At 41.0% G+C, this 19445-nt stretch overlaps 2 protein-coding genes across 2 annotated transcripts; both read right to left on the minus strand.

The window, feature by feature from the left end:
* Positions 1–25: 25 nt before the first annotated feature.
* Positions 26–10634, minus strand: rabep2 (rabaptin, RAB GTPase binding effector protein 2). Its single transcript, XM_004560662.5, has 12 exons — positions 10373–10634; positions 6907–7062; positions 6438–6520; positions 6015–6365; positions 5749–5844; positions 3739–3837; positions 3308–3421; positions 2791–2869; positions 2668–2679; positions 2434–2588; positions 2151–2267; positions 26–1394 (listed from the first exon to the last, which is right to left on the minus strand). Exons 1-12 carry the CDS (start codon positions 10419–10421, stop codon positions 1290–1292), a joined length of 1416 nt encoding a protein of 471 aa, XP_004560719.2. The 5' UTR covers positions 10422–10634; the 3' UTR covers positions 26–1289.
* A 1843-nt stretch (positions 10635–12477) lies between these two features.
* si:ch211-11k18.4 (uncharacterized) lies at positions 12478–18807 on the minus strand. The gene is made up of 12 exons (XM_004560661.3): positions 18527–18807; positions 17731–17842; positions 16746–16839; positions 16440–16494; positions 16085–16225; positions 15515–15675; positions 14573–14671; positions 14300–14445; positions 13790–13961; positions 13595–13707; positions 13380–13464; positions 12478–13173 (listed from the first exon to the last, which is right to left on the minus strand). Exons 1-12 carry the CDS (start codon positions 18642–18644, stop codon positions 13114–13116), a joined length of 1356 nt encoding a protein of 451 aa, XP_004560718.3. The 5' UTR covers positions 18645–18807; the 3' UTR covers positions 12478–13113.
* Positions 18808–19445: the final 638 nt, after the last annotated feature.

The following is a 19445-nucleotide window of genomic DNA, read 5'->3' on the forward strand; positions in this document are numbered from 1 at the left end:
AGGTACAGACAGCCAAGCACTCTGGTAGCTTTAGGACATGCCTCGCTTCCCAGTGGCGACATTTATTTTTTGCACAGGTTGTTATAAAGCACAACAGAAATAATAATGTGGTCAGTGTTTAAAAGACAACAGGGTGGCATCAATCTGGGAAACCTGCTGACTTAACATTTAGGAGCAAAGGGCTTCCGGCACAGCCAGGATGTTCGAGTAACCAAATATCCAGTTCAAGGAAGTGTAATCATTGTCAGGTAATACTCCACAGTTTTAAAATACACAGATGGTTTACATAGTTATCTGATTAAGTGTAAGTGTAGGATAGAGACTGGGCTGTGACTCTGGCTGTGCTGTCATTAATACAATAAAACAAGTCACAGTATTATCTGATCTTTGTTGGAGTATCTGGGATTTTCCTGTAGAGATGAAGGTTTAGCTTCAATTTCAAGAGCAGCAACAACTTCCAAATACATTAAAATCACATTTTAAATCCTAACCTACTGCATTGTGTGCAGTTACACTGTGTAACAAGCTGATATGCATCATTCAGTTTCCAGTAAACTTGCTCTGAAGCCAAGGGTTAAGAAACTCAACCACATGATTTAATTATAAACTTAAATGTAAAAGATGTGACAACCTGCCATCAGTTTCTAATGTGCAGTCGCACCAAATAAAATGGTCAAAGTTACACGTTAATATTTCTTTACTGACACTCTCCTAATCATAAAACCCAGAATGTTGAGTCTAAAAGCTAATATGGTTTTAGTGAAAACAGGAATGTTAACGCTGAGCAAATTCATCCTTATAAGTATTAAAAGTCACATCTAAATGCTGCAGATTTAGTGGCGTCAGTTCATTATTGCACCCGATCCACTGCCAAGAGAGGTCCTTATTCACAGAGATGCAAAAATATTGATAAGTTGCATATTAATTACTGATAGTGTTGGACCCCTGAGTGTTTTACTGGAGTCGTGTCAGATATACAAACACAGAATATTTACAAATGTCTTTGTACAGGAATAAATGTGTTACTAGGCATAAGGAAAAAAAGAAAAACCATGAGCGAGTGTGAGAAGACTTTGCTTTGGTCATTAAGCACCACTTTCCTTCATTGACACCAATCCAACCTCCCCGAGACCTAATGTTTCCGTTTAGGAGTATTTCCAGTGTCGCAGCATGAGTGCTAGCAGCATCGTTCCAGCAGTCACTCCATCAGATCTTCTGTGTTTCATGTAGCCATGGTTAGCTTTCTTGGTCACTCTTGGGATGTTTCATCTCTTTGGTTCCAATGCATTTCAAGGGGTATCCACAGGTGGGGAGTTATCTTCACCATGTCCCTCTTCCAGGATTTCCTTGACTTGCTCCAGACTCTCTGCCTGCCGAATTAACTCCAGCTTCACCTTAAAGGGGAGATAAGTAGGCAGATAAAAATCAGCAAGTCGATGATGTGCAGCATCCTGATGTAAACAGTTTTCCTGTTATTCTTAGATAAGACAGATCACCACAGAAACATGGTGTCTAACCAGATAATTCATCAGCCTCCGGTTACACTGTGACGAAGCACTTTTTGACCAGGATGTCCTTCAGTGCGCTTATTAAACAAATATGTAACACTGCTTTCGTGCATCTGTACAATATCTCTAAAACTAGAAACATCTTGTCCCAGAGTGACGCTGAAAAACTAGTTTATGCATTTATTACTTCAAGGCTGGACTACTGTAATTCATTATTATCAGGATGTCCTTTAAAAACATCCTGAAAAGGCTATGACTGATCCAAAACACTGCAGCAAAAGTACTGAAAGGAACTAGAAAGGGAGTCCTTCGCCCAAACTGGCTTCTCTTCATTGGCTCACTGTTAAATCCAGAATTGATTTTAAATCATCTCTACATACAGTTAGGGCTGGATCAGGTGACTCTCAGCATTCTTTTAGTTTTGCTGCAAAATTTCTAGGCTGCTGGGGGCTTCCCATGATGCACTGTGCACAGTGTTTCTTCTTCACTCACCTTTTTCACGCTCCGTTTATACACATCTCTGCATGTAATCATTAGTCATTATTCATCTCTGGTTCTCCGCCACAGTGTGGTTTTTTTGTCCCGTCTCCCTCCCCAACTGATCCTGGCAGATTAAGCTGACCACTGATGGTTGTTTCTTACCTGCAGTGACTGGGAGAGCTCAACGAAGTCTCGCTGCACAGCCTGGCTGGTGTCGACCTGAGAGCGCAGGCTGATCACCTGGCTCCGCAGTTCCAGACACTGCTGGTTCAGAGTTGCCTGACAAACACAGAAATAACAGTTACATGAAATCCCTGTTTGTTTGACTTTAATATTTCTCAACTTAAAAAAAAAAAAGGAAGCTCCTAATGGTGAATGCTGAAAATGAAAACAAACCACCAAAAGAACAACAAAGCTTAGAGATCTAAAAGCAGGCTGCAATTACTTTCTCACTGCTGAGGATCTTGTTGGTGCTTTGCACATGAGAGAGCGCCACCCGGAGGGCTTCCAGTTCAGTGCGGCACGCCAGCAGCTCAGCCTGCAACTGCTCCCTCTGAGCGTGGATCTTCTCTGTCTCGGTCTTCAGACTGGAAAACTGCACTGCACATTAAAAAAAATACGTATAATAAAATACAAATACAAATACCTACTAATCTAAAGCTATAAGCTGGTCACTCACCCTCTAAAACTTCTGATGACATCAGTTTCAAGTAGAAGGAAGCAGATGGAGAATGGAAAAAAAACTTTAAGTACAAGAAAGGCAACACAGCAGATTCAACAGGTAATAAAATAATCCACAGACCGCTCTCCTCTGTCCGTGTGTCCAGCTGCTCCCTCAGGTTGACTATCTCAATGCGAAGGCGCTCTTCACAGTGCGCCCCCTGCAGGTTAGAGTTTTAAAAAATGAAGTCACACTGACGCCATCAAAAAGCAAACATTAAACGTCTTAATGCATACGGGCTAGCACACATACAACCTGACCACCACCTCTGCTAATTATACACATTAAAAAACACAGTTATTATTCTGCCAGAAAATTTAACTTCTCTCTACAATCTTAAAATGCCGGAAGTGAAAGTGAGAGGTCTGAAATATTTCCACTGATCTGCCACAACTACTCTAAATAAGGAAAGCCACTACTTCACAAAGAGGAACTCCAAACAGACAGACAAGCTTCTCGAGAGTGTGTAAAATGCCATAAACGTCCTAAAAATATTTCACTGTCTGTGCTGAATTTCACGTTTAAAAATAAAAACATCATCGAGTTTCAAGTGTTGCTTGCTGCAGCAAACTAAGCAATAAAAACTCAAAGACTGTACATGTAGTGCTGCTGAGAAGGATGAGCCAGTGTCTGGTACATCCTCCTCAACCTCTTCTCCTTTCAGTCTGGAAAGCTCATTGCACATCTTCCTCTGAGAAAGGGACAACTCCGCCTGGACCAAAAGCAAAGCAAACAAACAAATGTAAGTTGGAACCTGCCATCCTAATAACATTCACATCGCTTCATGGATAATGGTACAAACAAGCACTGGAGTCTAGAGTGTGATGGATGATTGAGTCATCGTACACTTGAGTTGTTTATGGAAATGAACGCTGCCAGTTAATTTCTGTTTAGTAAATATGTAGCTGAGTGTGTAATACTGTAAACAAAGGGAAAAAACTCGCCTGGGTCTGTTAAAAGTTGACCAAACCAACCTAACAGCAAATCTACAGCTCACTATATGTTGTTTGAGTGTTTCATGTTACTCACCAGCCGGCTCTGGACTGCATTCTGTGACTGGCTGAAAGATTTCTGCAAATCCTGGAGGAGAGACTCTGAAGCCTGGACCTGAGACTGGAGCGTTGATACCTAAGATCACACATATACATATACTCGTTAATGCACATATAGACAGTGTTGGGTAAGTTACTTTAAAATAGTAACTTAGTTACATTACTAGTTACTTCTCTCAAAAGTAACTCAGTTACTTCAAGTTACTCGTTACTTTCAAAGTAACTAGTTACTAGGGAAAGTAACTTTGGTTTGACTCAGAATTCTCTTGTTAATGTGTTTCTTCCATAACTTTGCCAATCTTCTAGCTTGCTTACTTGCCACAAGTGCACTGTGCCACCTACCAATAGAAAGGAAAAGATAATGTGCATATTTCCACGAGAGAAATCCCACGCCTGGACCGTCATTGACTGCTGCCATGATTCTAGCCTACGTCACAGCGTCATGTGCGTCTTTTACATCCAACACAAAAACTGCAGTCGTGGTGCTTTCGATTGTACTCAGAACTCTGAAATTCTGCCTTCTGAATAGGAAGATGTAGGTAACACCAGACTGCAGATGAGCTGCATACAGGGCTGGACTGGGACAGAAAATCGTCCCGGGTATTTTGACTAGAGACCGGCCCACCATTATAGGAAAAATCATAAAGCCTTTGAATGAAAACAAACACTGCTGTGACAGTGATGTACACTGTTTTGATGGTATATATGCATCAATCTATCAATCGTTTGTTGTAAGATTCAGATAATTATTTTTTAAAAGCTAGACATTTTAAATGAGAATAAGAAAGAAAAGTATTTCTTTGTGCCCACCTTTCCCTGTTAATGCCCTACATGTCCCCCTGGCAACACTTTGCTAGACCCGCCCCTGCACAGTTACCAGCTGTCAGCTACCTAAAAAAGGATCCTGGGGTTATTTGTCTCTCAGAAACAGTTCATAACTTCCCTTCAACTCATTCATGTCACCTAAAAGGTAAACCTGTTTCTCCATCACAGCTCTGATGATTCAGTGAGGACATCTCCTGGTTTCATCTTCATGTTTCCCTCTCACCAGATAACCAAACCATATCATGACCAGCAGCTTTTTTGCAGCTGTGGCTCCAGAAAACATCAGCTGATACTAGAAATTAATATTAAATAAATTCTAACAACAGCTGATCAAGCTTAAAAGTGCTGCTGTTGTTTAGCGCGACATCCGCTGGTTTCCTCTTTCGGCGCAAAGTGAGCGATAAACAAACAAGAGAGCCGATCAGCTGATCACTGATCAGTTTTCATGATTGAAGTAGAAACGGGAGAGGGAGGGGGCAGAGGATGAGAGAAGAAGAGGCAGCTGTGCAGCGTAAACACAGAATAACTCCAGCTTTGTGCCTTTTTCATTGTAGCTGAATTACGGGACAAACTGTTCCTTTTCACCTCAATAAGAAACGCGTAATATTTTCTCTGAATACCAGACGGGACGGTTGGCAACTCTAATAACTTATGAACAAAATAAAGTTCAACATCATTAACTTCATAGCACCACCCAGCTGTATAGAAACTCTGTCATGCTAGCTAGCACGCAGTACGGAAAAAGTCAGCACAACAAATAAACTCCACCTAAACTTGGTTTATATCTGACCCAGAGAGACTGCAGGTCATAACTTCTTACCTGAAGTTCAGTTCACACTTGGACCGGCGGCCGCCTCGGGTCTCTTTTCCTTCTGCCTCCCTTTTCCTTCATCCACCTGCTGGCTTCCACCACTTGCTAATGTTACTGAATCTGTGGAAGCTCCGCGATAGCCACCACACGAAGTAACGAGTAACGACCCTATCTAAATCCCAGTAACGACTGACGCGTTCCTGATTTTGGCATAATAACTAGTTACCGTGCTCGTTACCACAATAATAACGTAGTTACTGTAACGCGTTACTTAATAACGCGTTAGTCCCAACACTGCATATAGATATGTACATACATACAGACACACACAGTCAGAGCGTGTTCCTGTACCTGTTTGTGCGTGTGGTTGCTCTGGGTATCCAGTTCTCTCTCCAGCTCCTCCTTCTCTGCCTGCAGGCGACTCACTTCCCCTCGCAGCTCTGACAACTGACCGAAAAAGCCACAATGCAAAGTCATTAGACCACAGGTGCTGACTGGAAGCTACTTAGACATTAAATCTGCTCACATTGGAGCTGTTACACAGCATTTTAGGGGGCTTTTTGAAGAAGTAGCGCAACAAATATGCAGAATAATTTAAAAAACGGTTAAATCCAAACCTGAGCATTGAGCGCGTCCCAGTCACTGTGTGTGACCAGCCGGTGGCCAGCTGGTGGCAGGTAAATGGCTTCAGGCACCAAAGTACCCGTGGAGACCAGCGAGTCAGTGTCGTCCTGAGCGTGGTGTTTTCTGGGCAGCGACGGCGTGTCCAAGGAGAAAGAGGACAACGAGGCTGAGTCACAGTTCCTTAGTGAAAAATATCCTTCTGTTGTAAGTGCAGCACCTTCTCCCTCCGGCACCGCCTCCAGCTCTGGTGGATGGCTGTGCGTCGATGGCGCCGATTCGTCCTCAGTCAGACTGTTGACGACTGACGCGTGTTCGGCATCCACCCTTCCCTTCCTTCCACTGATCTAACAAGTATAAAAATCACATGAAGGGAGCCCAAGACACCTGGAGGAAAAGCAACACGGGCACACACTGACCATGTGGGGTCCACTGGATCTCTTCCACTCTACAGGTTGAGACTGCAGAACAGCTATCCTGGCCTCGTACTGAGCTGCTGTCTCTGAAAACACAAGTGACAACACATAATGATAATCTGCGAGTTCAGCTTTCATCTATTGGGACATTAACACGATTACAAAATCTGTTTTTCATCACACTCAAAAAAAGAAATTCATAAAAATACATCCATTTGCGCTACTTTTGTCCAATATTTCTTAAAGCTATTGGCTCTACCTTGGAGCAAATTACTGAATAAATATTAGTGCCAGAAACTACATTTAAACTTGTTCAAAAATTTATATGGGAAACCCACGATGTCCAGTTTTAGTTTTTTGGAGATTTGATTAAAAAAAGACGAAGGAAAATCTGGGCTTTTGTGCTTATGCAATATTTTGCACCGTGCACACAAAGAAATCCAGGCCAGGCCAACGCACAACAATCACTGACCTCTGAGAGCCTCCTGCAGTGACTGGATCTCTTGATCGCATTGTTTTTGCAGCTCTGCCAGTTCCTCCTGTTTGCTCAGCTCACAGATCGTCGCCACACCCTGCCAGTGTTCGACCTGTGCTCTGCAGTCTGCTAGCTGGGCCTGCAGGCTCGTCTCTGAAAATGACAGGACATCACATTTTTGTGCTTTTCCTTTATTAAGTTAGAGCTAAACAAATTTATTAGATCACCAGCCAATGAAAGGTCTGTGCAACAGCTGCCCTAAAACAGTTTATGTTTCTGTAACGGTTAGTCCAATGAAATGGATTATATGTTTGAGCTTTTAACTGAAAGTATAATTATTGTTGTTATCAATCATAATTTCAAGCTTACCGTTTCACAAAAATTTAAAAACAATTATTTTTTATCAACATGTCAAATTACAGTTATATACTTTCGCTTTTCTGAACAGAAGAAAATCTGTTTTAGCAGTTGGATGTCAGGGCTCAAATCTCAAATTTGGAGATACACCTTTACGCAAAGATTTGAGATAAGTTAGAAATTTTGATTTTTCTGAATCAAAACCTGAGGTTAAAAAAAAAATAATGAAATGAAATGAATATTTCTCTTTCAGCTAGCAAATAATAAACTTAACTCAGTCATTTTTTTATTATCCTGAAAAATAAGCAGAATTTACAGGATGTGCAAAAGTTTAGACACCAGCTTTTTAACATAATATCAGATAATCATGAGCTCATTAACCTTCAGCTGAGTCACCACAGATTAAAATAAGTCAAGTAGCGTCATTAGGAACTGATAAAGTGTGCTCTAACCTTTGTGTTAACACTCAACAAACATGGGCTACTAGGTGCATGAGGATACACACACAAAACAAACAGTCATACAATATAAACATCCCTGTACCTAACCCTTCAAGTTTGCTTGTGTAGACAAATGTGACCACATTTCCGTATCTATAGTGACTAAAATGCTTTCCCCCTCCTAGTTTGAGTATTCTGTTCAGCTTTATTAACTACAATAACCTTGTTAGGAAACGGCTGATGGACTATTCATTTAAACTACATGTTTCATAATGTCTTGATCCATGCTCAATTGATTTAGGTCAAAAGCTCAAATAGGATTGCTTGTTGTAAACAAATCAGGTTGTAAACAAATCAAAAACTGAGTGTGCTCATGCACTATTTGTTTGGTCTGCTGTTTATCTTTTAATTTCATAATTTAATTATGAATTTATTCAATTATTTTTGTTTCTCTGGTTTTTCTGGAATCTAGTCCTAAAAGCATGGGCATTTAGAAAATGCTATATGAACGCAGGTGTAATAAGCTAAAGCTCGAGCACACAAAAATCAATCATTTGATCGATAAGATCTAGCGCTGTCACCGTTAACGCGTTAATGCCAACAGCCCTAATAAGTTCTATTCTTTGTTTTCACTTAGTTATTTTATGGACATTTTTTGGCTGTTGTAAATTTTAAAAAACTGTAAATGATGATCGATCTCATGCAGACAACTATTATTAATTAGGAAAAGCTTCGACGTGACTATAATGACTTCCAGGAAAGTTTCGCTGACACAGGGGTGGGTTATGCTGTACTGTTGCTACACAGAGCTGAAAAACATGGTCTGGAAGAGGAAAGGAAGCCTTATCTATGACGCGGTCACAAAAGCCAATGTCCGAAGTATGCAAAAAATCTCCATAAGCTGGAGTCATTTGGACACAGCTGCTCCGGACCTATTGGGTTAAACCTTATCTCTTTGGTCAAATGTCTGAAGAAACAAACAAAAAAAAAAAAAAGCAGAAGCATTTTATGAAAAGGGTATTTTGACAACTGTTCAGCATAGGGTGGAAGTACACAGGAAACACTGCACAGATTTGGAATTCGAATCATTCAGTCCATCAGGGAACTGAAAGTGAAAACCAACTGGCCACAGTAACTAGTCAGCAAAGATATCTGACTTACACATTATTGGAAATCTATAGTTTGAGCCTAAAAATATCTCAGAACTTGAAATTGTCTGAAAATTACAGGACTTGGCTCCTTCTGTAACCTGTAAAATCTGTGAAATCAAAGTGGTTGTACTCAGTAAAAGACCTAAACTCCAGTACTAAACACCAGTATATTTAAGTTCATGAAATATTTGCATTAACATCTGAAGGAAGACACATGTTTAAAGTGTCTTGCTGCAGGCTTTTTACATAAAATCAACAACAAAACATCTGATTTGACCAAGGGGCTGGCTTGGACCACATCACTGATTAGTTTAGCTTTCAGTCTAACCATTTATTCTTTTATTTGTATTAAATTGCTTTCTACAACTTGCTCACTTTCACACACAGGAACTCAAACCTAAAAAGTATTTATTTAATAACTTTAAAAAAAATGAGCAGCATTTCTCTACAATCTCTAAGACAGCTTCAGTTTACAGCATATTTTTTATTTCAAAGGAGGGAGGATGAAAAAAATATACCTCAACACATTCCTCCCCTCTACATTAGCTTCCTTTATAAATTAAAAGTATCACTCCTGGCCCTGTACTTACTTGGTATTGGGATCGATACCGAAATTTGCAGTAACTTACAGCACCATTGGAAAAGGGACGAGTGAAACTTTATACTTTGCTACTTTTAGACAATCTCATACAGGTTACAGTTATTTGTAGGACACCTGTGCTGCTTGAGAAATTTACAGCAAGCACTTGTTGCACTGACCTTTACTACTTACCCTACACCTACAAGGTGATTTGTAAACTTACTCAAATGCTGCATTCAAGGACACCAGGAGATGGGTGTACATTCATGTGAACTTCATTCCGCACGACGCCCTTTCCAAGGGCACGCACGCTGTTCATCACCACATCTATGTGACTTTGTAATGCAAAACAGCCTGTGCACTGCTGCCTCCTACTATTTATTAAATCACCTGAAAGGTAAACTCATGCTTTAATGCAAGTAATAATATTTCAGTGACATTGTGTGCACTGGATAATACGACTACTTTAACAAAATGCCAGCTAATGAAGGCTTCTTTTACTTTCAGTTACATTTTCAGTGCTATAATCATTGTTATATTTACCATTTGTCATAAATTACCTAGTGGTTTTAGCCCTAATGCTGCAATAACACCAATGTGTATGATTGAAGTGGCAACTAAACAACATTAAAACCCACTTTCCCTCTTTTTTCGAGGAGAAAAGTAAACGTTAATACAGAGCTAGCCAGCGGTTAGCATCGTCCGTTCATTTCTATGGGCAGTAATGCTAACAGGCCGTCTCCCGGCTACGTTCCCCAGCGCCCCTTCAACAACAGCAGGTTCCGGCTGAAGACAAGCAACAAGTTAAAATGAATACTTAACTACGTTTAAAGCGGAAAAGCGGCCAGTGTCGCCTCGTAGCTTACCCTGATGGTGAATGTGGTGATAGTAGCTAGCTGTGAAGCAAATTAAAGTTTTGTTTGTTTTTTAATTACCTGTGTCTTCATTCTTGGAGCTCATCTTCTCGTCTGGCAGCTCCATCATCAGAAGAGGAAGGGATATCAGGGGAGGGGGGAAGAAAAGCTAATCAAAACAGTGGTAAATCCGTCTTGATCATTTTTGTGCAAGCAGCAGGACTTGAGTGTGGAAATGATAAGCACAGCGTCAACTTCAGGAAACAACTTTCCCCGGTCTAAGCCTGCGGAAAACACGTCAACCTCCTTCCTGTGCATAGATGCCTGTCCCTGTTTGCCTCCAGTGTTTAGTCTGTTAGTTCGGATGGTTTTTTTAAATGCGCATTAATATCAAGATGTCGTGGTGCTCAGGTTTGAGTTTTATTACTGCTGCTTCCTCCCTGGAGATTTTACTGTACATCCTGATATGCCCGGGCTTATGACCCTGGAGATCAGTGAACCATAGCTTGATCCACATTTCAGTCCATATGCAAGAATATCATCAAACACAGATTACTTATTATATTAATTAAGATTATTATCTCTTTATTGTCTTAACAAACTGACTTAGACAACTTTATTTGGAGGTGATTAAATGCTCCTTTTAATCTCACAAAAATGTATTTTTTTAGCTGCAAAAGCCACCGTGGGAGTATCTGATTCATTTTATGTAGAAATAGGAAAAAATACAAAGTAAGTGTGACTGTAAACATGAATCAGAGTTTATACAAAATAAGTATACCCTCTGCTGGAGGGATACTGGTAATGTTAGTTAACCAAAGTCAAACCAAAAAACCAGGTGTGCTTACAGAAAAGACTCAAATGAGTGAAATGAAAATAAACAGGTGATTGCTGATCTTTGTAGGCGAATTAAAAAAAAATCGAATACCTTTGGTTTACACCTGTATTGGTAAATACACTGTAGTCCTGCTCCATAACCAAATACGCCACAGCTTCGATGAAATACTCTGTCAGTTTTACACAAATCCATCAGGACTCAAACCTTCTAGAAAAGTTCAACTTTCAACTCGTTAGTCCACAGAATATTTTCCCAGAAGTCTTTGGGTCTTTCCAGACTGACAGATATCAACGATTTTCTTCCTCAGCTGTTTTATTTTCTGATTGATCTGATTTTAATGATCTGAAACCTTTAAATGTCACAAATATGAAGAAAAAAATCAGAAAGGGGAGCAAATACTTTTTTAACGTGGTGTAGCGATGAAGCTGTGAGGAGCAGAGATACTGTAGTGATGGTGGATGATTTTTAATACGTGGGGTCAACCATCCAAAGCAGCTGACAGTACAGGAGAGAAGTGAAGAAGTGCAGGCAGGGTGGAGTGGGTGGAGATGTGTCAGGGTGATTTTTGACAGAAGGAAAGAAGCAATATGCAGGGGGTTGGCGTAACTGAGGAGGAAGATACTAGGGGTAGGATGAGGAGGCAGGCCTAAAGGGAACAACCGAAGGAATAAGACTACGACCCAAAATGGTAACACTAGACTTCTTTTGAAAGGCTTACAATGTACTTATTGACATACATTATGTCAGGAAGCAACAGAAACATATTCACCGTTAGATCATGAGGCATTCATACGATTGCAAGAAACTATTTTACACTGACGAAGTGGCATTCACAGGTCAAACCAATGGTTAACCTTTTAAAAAGAGGAAATTACATTTTCTGAGCAAAACTTTGCACTCTGGTCTCCTAGCACCTGTTTCCTTTGGGTACCAAAAGCATAACTGAACAGGAAATATCCCGTGGTAGTTTCCTGTTTTTGCTTTTATTAAAAAAAAAAAAAAAAACAAATACTAGAAAAACAAGCTGGAAACCACTTAAAATGCTGATACCACACAAGTCTATGGTGTATTTATCTGGAATCCTGATGTGGTTTTGTTGCAATGATGTTTTATAACTGGCACTGTTGTTCACAGGTTCTTACAAAAACAAAACATTCAAAACCGAGACACGACATCATATCCTGACTTCCATTCAATAGAAACTGGGACTGTAAACAGAGATCATCTGTGTCCAAACTTCAAGTTCACAAGGAAAAAAGCTTTAAAACACTAACATGTCACAATATTACATAAAATCCTTAAACCTTACGCTTAAGAAGAAAAGTAAAAAAAAAGTATCATCCATTAATGTATTGAACATTGCTTTTTTATTTATTCAAGTTTAAAACATGTTCACAATGTAGAAAGAAAATACAAAAGGTTTGATTGGTCACAGGTAACACTTCTTACTGCAGCATCAAGATGCGTGCAGACATCTGGATATTCTACATATGAGCCAACCTACACAACCTGCAGACATTCATGATGGGAAATGGATTCATTAACGAGTCACAAGCACTGTAAAAAACTCTGGTAAAGGTCCTCAGAAACAGTAGCTCATAGAAAGTGACTCACACAAAACAGCGCTTTAGGTCTCATACAGAAATATTATAAATAGTTTGGAAATGTTTAAATATCTTAAAGTGGTATAAGCCTGAAATCATTTCAGAGAAGAGGCACCGATATGTGTATATAAAATGTTTACAAAGAAGTCATCAGTAACAAAAGCTCATTTCATCTGCACGTAGTGTGTGGTTTAACAGCTTTTTTTAATATAACAGAGATAACATCATCTAAATGGGTAAAGTGGCTTTACAGTTCACAGCACCAGAACTTGGATGGTTCACCACCAAGAGGTCTGCAGAGCACGGCGGCTGGTGTGGAATCTTGGAAAAGTGATCGTCTAGTCCTTCGTGACAGTGGGGATATCTGCATGCATGCGTCTCTACAAGCCCATGTCGTGATCGCTGACGCTCTGGCGTAGGTAGTCTTCATACAGCTTTTTCTACAGGAAGAGAATCAACCATTAAAATCCCAAAATAATCCACTTCATGCCAGCAGAAGCAGTCACACTCATACAGGGATGCAAAGATCCAACTTTTTTCAGTTCTGGCACCCGTACAGATTTCTTTGCTTAGGCTTAGTGTGGTTGGAGCGGTCAGCAAACTGATATCTGATCAGTGCATCCCTATCCGCACACATACACACTACCTTTTTGGTCTTGACCACCTCCTGCACGTACTCCAGCTTCTCCTGCAGCTGCCTTTTCTGTTTGGTCGATAGAGTGGGTTGAGTTCTGCAAAGAATCAAAGGGAGAAGTGTGATGAGGTTCGCAGTGAACAAATAACATGAGGACATGCAAGTGCCTCGGGTACTGATGGATGAAAACGTCTAAAAGGCTGTGATGACACTGCGAAACTTCCTACCTGAAGATGAAGCGTGCAATAATGAGCAGGAGGAAGGACAGAAGCACCAGCCCAGCGCAGCCATAAAGCCGCTGCTCCACAGACAGGGAGTCAAATACTTTCACCGCGGGCGTCTGCACGACACAAGAGCAGCCTTATGTGAAGACCATATGCAACAGTTTCAACTATGAATGACGAGCGTGCTTGGCCACTGACCAGGTAGAGGGAGAGCGCCTCTGTACCCTCTCGGCCCAGAGCCGCCTCCAGCAGGTCCTGGGACAGAGCGCCCAGCAGCAGAAACGCCATCAGAGCCAGAGGGACGCTGAATCCCAGCAGAGTCAGGAAGCAGCTCTTGCAGCGTGCGCGTCGGTTCTCAACAGTGGTCTGCCTGCGTGAACAGATGGTCAGGTTATTCTCCGAAGGCAATTCCAAACAAAAATATGACTCACACGTTCCTCTGAGCACTCCTACTGAAGGATTCCCGTCAATCTTTATGGTTACACTTTAATTCAAGGTCAATGTATGGCTATTAAAAGGCGTGAACGCACAAACTCTTAAATCGATGTTAAAATTATTGGCCAAAAGGGCACCGTGTGCAAGAAAAACAGTGTCAGGAACCTCCTGCTGTGGCAATACCTTGTGAATAAGGGAGCAGGTGAAAGTAGCCTTTCAGAGGAGGTGGTCAGTGCAGTGTGAATTACAAAGTGAGTGTCTCCTCTGTGTTACCTGTCGTTACTGAGCTTGTCTGCGATAGCCTCAACAATGAGCTCACAGTCCCTCTCCAGAGAGTTGAGCGTGTTTTGGACCGTCTGGTTGATAGTTTTCTCGATGGTGCGACAAACCTCCTCAATCTGGTTGACGCAGCGGCTTGGCTGACAGCAGGAAGACAAACAGGAGGATTGTTTTTCTTCTAAACAGTAGTCTATAACAACTGGTGAATTGTGTGTGTGTAGAAAGAGTAAGGAAGGCAGAAAGATGAGATGAAAGAATCACTTTTACCTTATTTGGATTAGGAATGTAGATGGTGGGCATGTCAAACCCACACTTGTTGAGTCCGGGCCGCTTGCAGAGCTCCTGGACAATCTGCATCATCACCCTCTGAGAGAGCAGTAACAAAAGACACAGGAGTCAGGAGGAGACAGAACAAAGATGCAATTTTTCTGCTACTGATAGGGAGATTATCGACTGTATGTGGTGCTTTTCTGTTATTTAGTCATGCAAACAAAGTTAGAAATGCACCATTCACTTACTCATGAATACTGTGACTGCACAATGTCGTGTTTAAACAAGTATTATCTTACTGCAAATTAGGAAATCCCTTTAGTTTATGGACAGATCGAAATGAAATTAGAAATTACAAATATACTCATCAAGTCTGAAATCTGTGCTCTATTAGCTACAATTTCATCAGCGTAAAACAGACTTTGCAGCATATGAGGATCAACCACAAAAACATTTATCAGTTTCCTTTTCTGTGGATGGATGAATGTATTGATGGATATTAACAAACTTTGGTAAGATACGGCTCAACAGGCTGCGTATATACAACAGTTCCCTTTGGCAGGGAATCTGTGTCGCACTCACAGAAATCCCTTGGTGAAAGAAAATGTGGCACTTCAGACAGTTTTAAACCAGGCTCCAGAACAGGGAGCCACCTTTGTGACACAGAAAATAACCTGAAAGTAATCAGAGGGGTGTTCTTCAATGCAAGATTAATGAGCAAAAGCATCACTCAATCATTTTTCCATACCCAGTGCAGGTTTTGGGGGTTTTTTGTTGTTGTTTTTTTTATTCACTAGACTGGCAAAACACACCGGGTCAGCATACTTAGAAACTGCACTGCAGAGTGTGGGAAGGAATTATCTAATACAAAGAGAATGATGTAACTTTGTTTGTTCAAAGCGTTGACTCTCCTACAGAAGCTGCTGCTAGTATACGTACCTGTCTGTCCGACTCTCCTCCGGCCTCGTCAGCCTTGCTCAGGTAAAACCGCAGCCGGTCTCCATGCTTTTCATTCAGGCTCTCCACAATGTTGAGGGTGCGCTTGCACAGAGCCTGACCCATGGGGTCAAAGAAGACCAGAATTAGGTCACAAAGATCACCTGAGAGCGACAGTGAAAAGGGGCATTATTTACTACTGAGGAAACCCTGTGGATTTATTCTCATCGCATTATAAACTGGGTCGTAATCCCAACAAGTGTGGAATTTCTTTCTATTTCCCTGTTATTTAGTCAAACTAAGAACTTAAACTGCTTAAAGATGTGTCGAAGCACGCAAAGCTGACTCACAAAGCTCACTAGGGTAAATTAAAAGTACTAATGAAGAGATAAAAACTTGACTGATCATTCATTATAATGGAGAGGCCCACAAGCATCTAAATGACTCCAAATTGAGTGTGCTTTTAGTTTTGTTTGTTTCAGGTATCTTTGGTTTCACAGAGCTACCGCTCTCCTTCTGCATTACCAAAAGAAGATTGCTTAAAACTACCACAAGACAACAGCAGAAACCCACCCAGCCACAGGATGACCTCGTCCACGTCAAACGGATACTTCATATCGCCGTCCACCAAGCCTGGCGAATCAACAAACGTCACCAAGCTGAACCGTTTCTGTCGAGACGTGCAGATCTCTGTGCTCAAGTACTCTGAGACACCTGGGGAAGAATTCAGAAACACAGTTACAGTGAGTGCCTAGCATTAATAAGAACTACTACTCTAAAAGGTTTTCTCTTCCTATTCAACTGGGCGCTTTAATCATTTTTTGTTTGTTTGTTGGTACATACAAATCATTTTAAATGAATTCCAATAAAACGGCAAACTGCCAAAACACTGTCCATAGCAAATCTCTGGGCATATTAAATCTCTCACCTTTAAACTCCTGCAGAGGTTTGAAGTGTGGATACAGATGAAGGGTGGCGTTTCCCTAAAATAAATAAATAAATAAAGCAGAAGTAGATCTGTCACAGATAGTTTGCAAAAAAGGACATCAGGTACTCCAAGAACATTGAAACCACAAAAGACGAACTCATTTTAGTCCACAGTAATAAAGCACTGTTACGAGGAGCAGACAGCTGACATTTTAAAGATGAAATGGCTCACGGTGGGAATGAGACGTGCCTTTTGAAAACACCCATAGCCCTGTCTCAAAAACAGAAAATGGACTGCAGCACTTACTGTGAGAGACTCTCTCTTGCGTCCACTTGTAACAAAGCTAAAGCCTTGGGTCTCAATTGCTACTCCAGTGCGCTGGATGTGCTCTTCCACGTACCTGAACAATAAGAACAGAAAGATCTTGATTATTGCTAATCTGAATAGTGTATAAAAACCAGAATGATGGGCGCAACTGAATGCTAAAGACACTGATAAAGATGGACAGGATAATTTAGTCAACTCAGATTCAGACGTGAGTCAAATGAAGATCCGAGAACATTTAGAAGTAATTGTAACTCTTTAAATACTGGTAATTTCAGAGGATACACACATGCGCTTTATTCAGTCTGACTGCTGTGCAACTGGGCAACAAATTAAAGGAAAGCCAACAGGCACCTTGGTCAGGTTTTAGTCTGATGAGGGCCTCCAGTGCCTGTTCCTTGGCACTGAGTTTACTCTGAGTTGTGCACCGATTCCCTGTACATGGGCACATGGTTATCATGAAGCACAACATCCCCATCAGGAAAGAAATAGGATGAACACCAGGTTCCCTCTAACAGCTGATTAAAACTTCTGCAATCCATTGCTGTCATTACAATTGGTAATGATTGCAATGCTTTATATTAGGTTATGCGGTTGTGTCCCGGTGTTTTATATGCAGTGGATGCCACAACAGAAACACCTGAGACTTTGTCCCTCCTGAGTCCTACTTCCAATTTTCAGTTTTAAACATATTTGCCCGTCAAGTTCCTCCATTTTTTCACATTCCCTAATATCTATTTTAATGGTTGGGACAATCTCCTTCCAGGAAATTGCTAACATCTATGAGTCCTGAAGGTGTAGGGTTGCGGAAGGATTTTGCGGTTACGCGTACCTACGGCATAGATTTAACACAGAAGTCTCCTCATCCCAGACACCAGATTTCCATTACTTTGTCAGTTGGATAAGTGGTTAATAATCTGCCACCTATTTGCACTTGTGCAAATATTTATCCATAGTATATATTTACCAATTGATGAAGGAGCTTTTCCCAGCAGAGTGGTTCCCCATCAGCAGCACTGTGATCTTTTTTCTGGGCGGCAGCAACTTCACACTAACCGATTCGGCCACTGTGATCAACCCTGAATATAACAGAGAGTAGGACACAGATGGTTTATTAGCTTCTGTAGGAAAGGAGAAAAATCATGGTGCTGTGTTGGGATGAGCAGATCTAAATGATAAGTGACATTTGGCATGTAAAGGACAATATCAAAGTTCTCAACTACTCAAAGGAAGCCATTTCGCTAGGTGATAGTCTTCTTTCTCTCATCATTCCCATTTTTTCACTTGGCATTTTGTCTCGTCATTATCTTTGAGATATATCAGCGAGATGTATGAGTCAACTGGCAGATCTGGTGCTGAAATGTTGCACACGTTCTCAATATACAGGATAACCCTGTGCTGCCAATACTGGAGATAGATCCAGATCCAGAAGTGTGCCTTGTAAACCTATATTAGAAGTTACATTACAACTATGCAACTGACTTATTAATAACAAACAGAGTGTCACATCAGTGGGTGACTGATTTAACCAGCATTAATGTTGACAGTCGCATCGTCAGCAAATATAAAATCCTCACTAGCTAACTCAGCTAACGGTTAGCTCCCCGTACTTTGGGAAAGGCTAACGTTATGTACAAAGTTAGCTAGCTACCCCGCGGTGCAGCAAAGAGTTTGTTTTATCAACTTTAATATCAAACAGGTGAAAGGTGCAGGCGTCAGGTGAGATGCTGTCAGTTCCACGAGTTGTACGTCAGCCAACTCACCGCTGTCAGGATCCGTGTACAGTTCATGACAATCCCGCAAGATGCGCTCATCGCAGGACACACCGCCGGTTATCGAGTCTGAGTTTGCAGCACTTCGGCTCTTGATTTTCCCGGACATCGTTACACTCAGTGATGAATTAAAAGATTCACACAAACTTCAGCAAGCATATGAATTCCACCTCAATGAGCTAGCTACAAACAAAGCCTGTCTGCCTCGTTTGAATCGCCCCGGTCTGTGCCTTGGCCACGTCGTCAGCTTGGGCGGCTTTTGTTGCACGGGATTATGGGTAATGAAGTTTGGAATATGTCTGAGGGGAAGCGCCAAACATTTACTGGTTAGACAGACATATTGGATATGTAGAGCTGTTTTTTAATAAACACAACATTTCATTAGGGAAACTTTAATAATTAAACTAGATTCCCTTGTGTTTAAAATCACAGCAAGTTATATCTGCAATTTTAAAAACATAAGTAAACGAGTATTTCAAAGCCAAGGACATTTACGTTCACACATGCTGCACCTTGAATGTAAAAATAATTTGTAAGCATCATGTTAGTAATAGCAGAAAAAGACTTTTAAGGATACCTGAGCCCTATTTTGTGGGGCTCTGTGCAAATTAATGCAGACATGTTAGTGTATTTGTGGTCCAGACATTTTGGTTGGATTTTTAAAAACACTGTCGACTCACACCAAGAAGTTCCTTGGATTAAATCAAAGCATTGTCTTGCTGAACTATGCAAGGTCTTCTCTGAAAAGGATATCATCTGAGTGGGAGTGGGAGTACATGTTACTCTAAAAAACTGTATGCGACCTTTCCAGTGTGAAAGCTGTCAGTTTCATAAGCAATTATATACTCTTGAACTGAGTGCTGTTTACAAGCCAGATGGTACAGCTACTACTTTTAGTCCAAATGATGTA

This window comes from Maylandia zebra, linkage group LG4, assembly GCF_041146795.1.
Source record: "Maylandia zebra isolate NMK-2024a linkage group LG4, Mzebra_GT3a, whole genome shotgun sequence".
Lineage (NCBI taxonomy): Eukaryota > Metazoa > Chordata > Actinopteri > Cichliformes > Cichlidae > Maylandia > Maylandia zebra.

What these genes read in the sequence shown, in the direction of transcription:
- rabep2 (XM_004560662.5), bottom strand. Translation starts at nt 10,421, where the DNA reads ATGATGGAGCTGCCAGACGAGAAGATGAGCTCCAAGAATGAAGACACA. An exon ending in GCAACCACACGCACAAACAG is followed by an intron (nt 3,838 to 5,748) that starts GTACAGGAACAC and finishes GTGTGATCTTAG; the next exon opens with GTATCAACGCTCCAGTCTCA. An exon ending in AGATCCTCAGCAGTGAGAAA is followed by an intron (nt 2,268 to 2,433) that starts GTAATTGCAGCC and finishes TGTGTTTGTCAG; the next exon opens with GCAACTCTGAACCAGCAGTG.
- si:ch211-11k18.4 (XM_004560661.3), bottom strand. Translation starts at nt 18,644, where the DNA reads ATGTCCGGGAAAATCAAGAGCCGAAGTGCTGCAAACTCAGACTCGATA. An exon ending in CGAGGTCATCCTGTGGCTGG is followed by an intron (nt 15,676 to 16,084) that starts GTGGGTTTCTGC and finishes TGTCGCTCTCAG; the next exon opens with GTGATCTTTGTGACCTAATT. An exon ending in AGGCGCTCTCCCTCTACCTG is followed by an intron (nt 13,708 to 13,789) that starts GTCAGTGGCCAA and finishes TGTGTCGTGCAG; the next exon opens with ACGCCCGCGGTGAAAGTATT.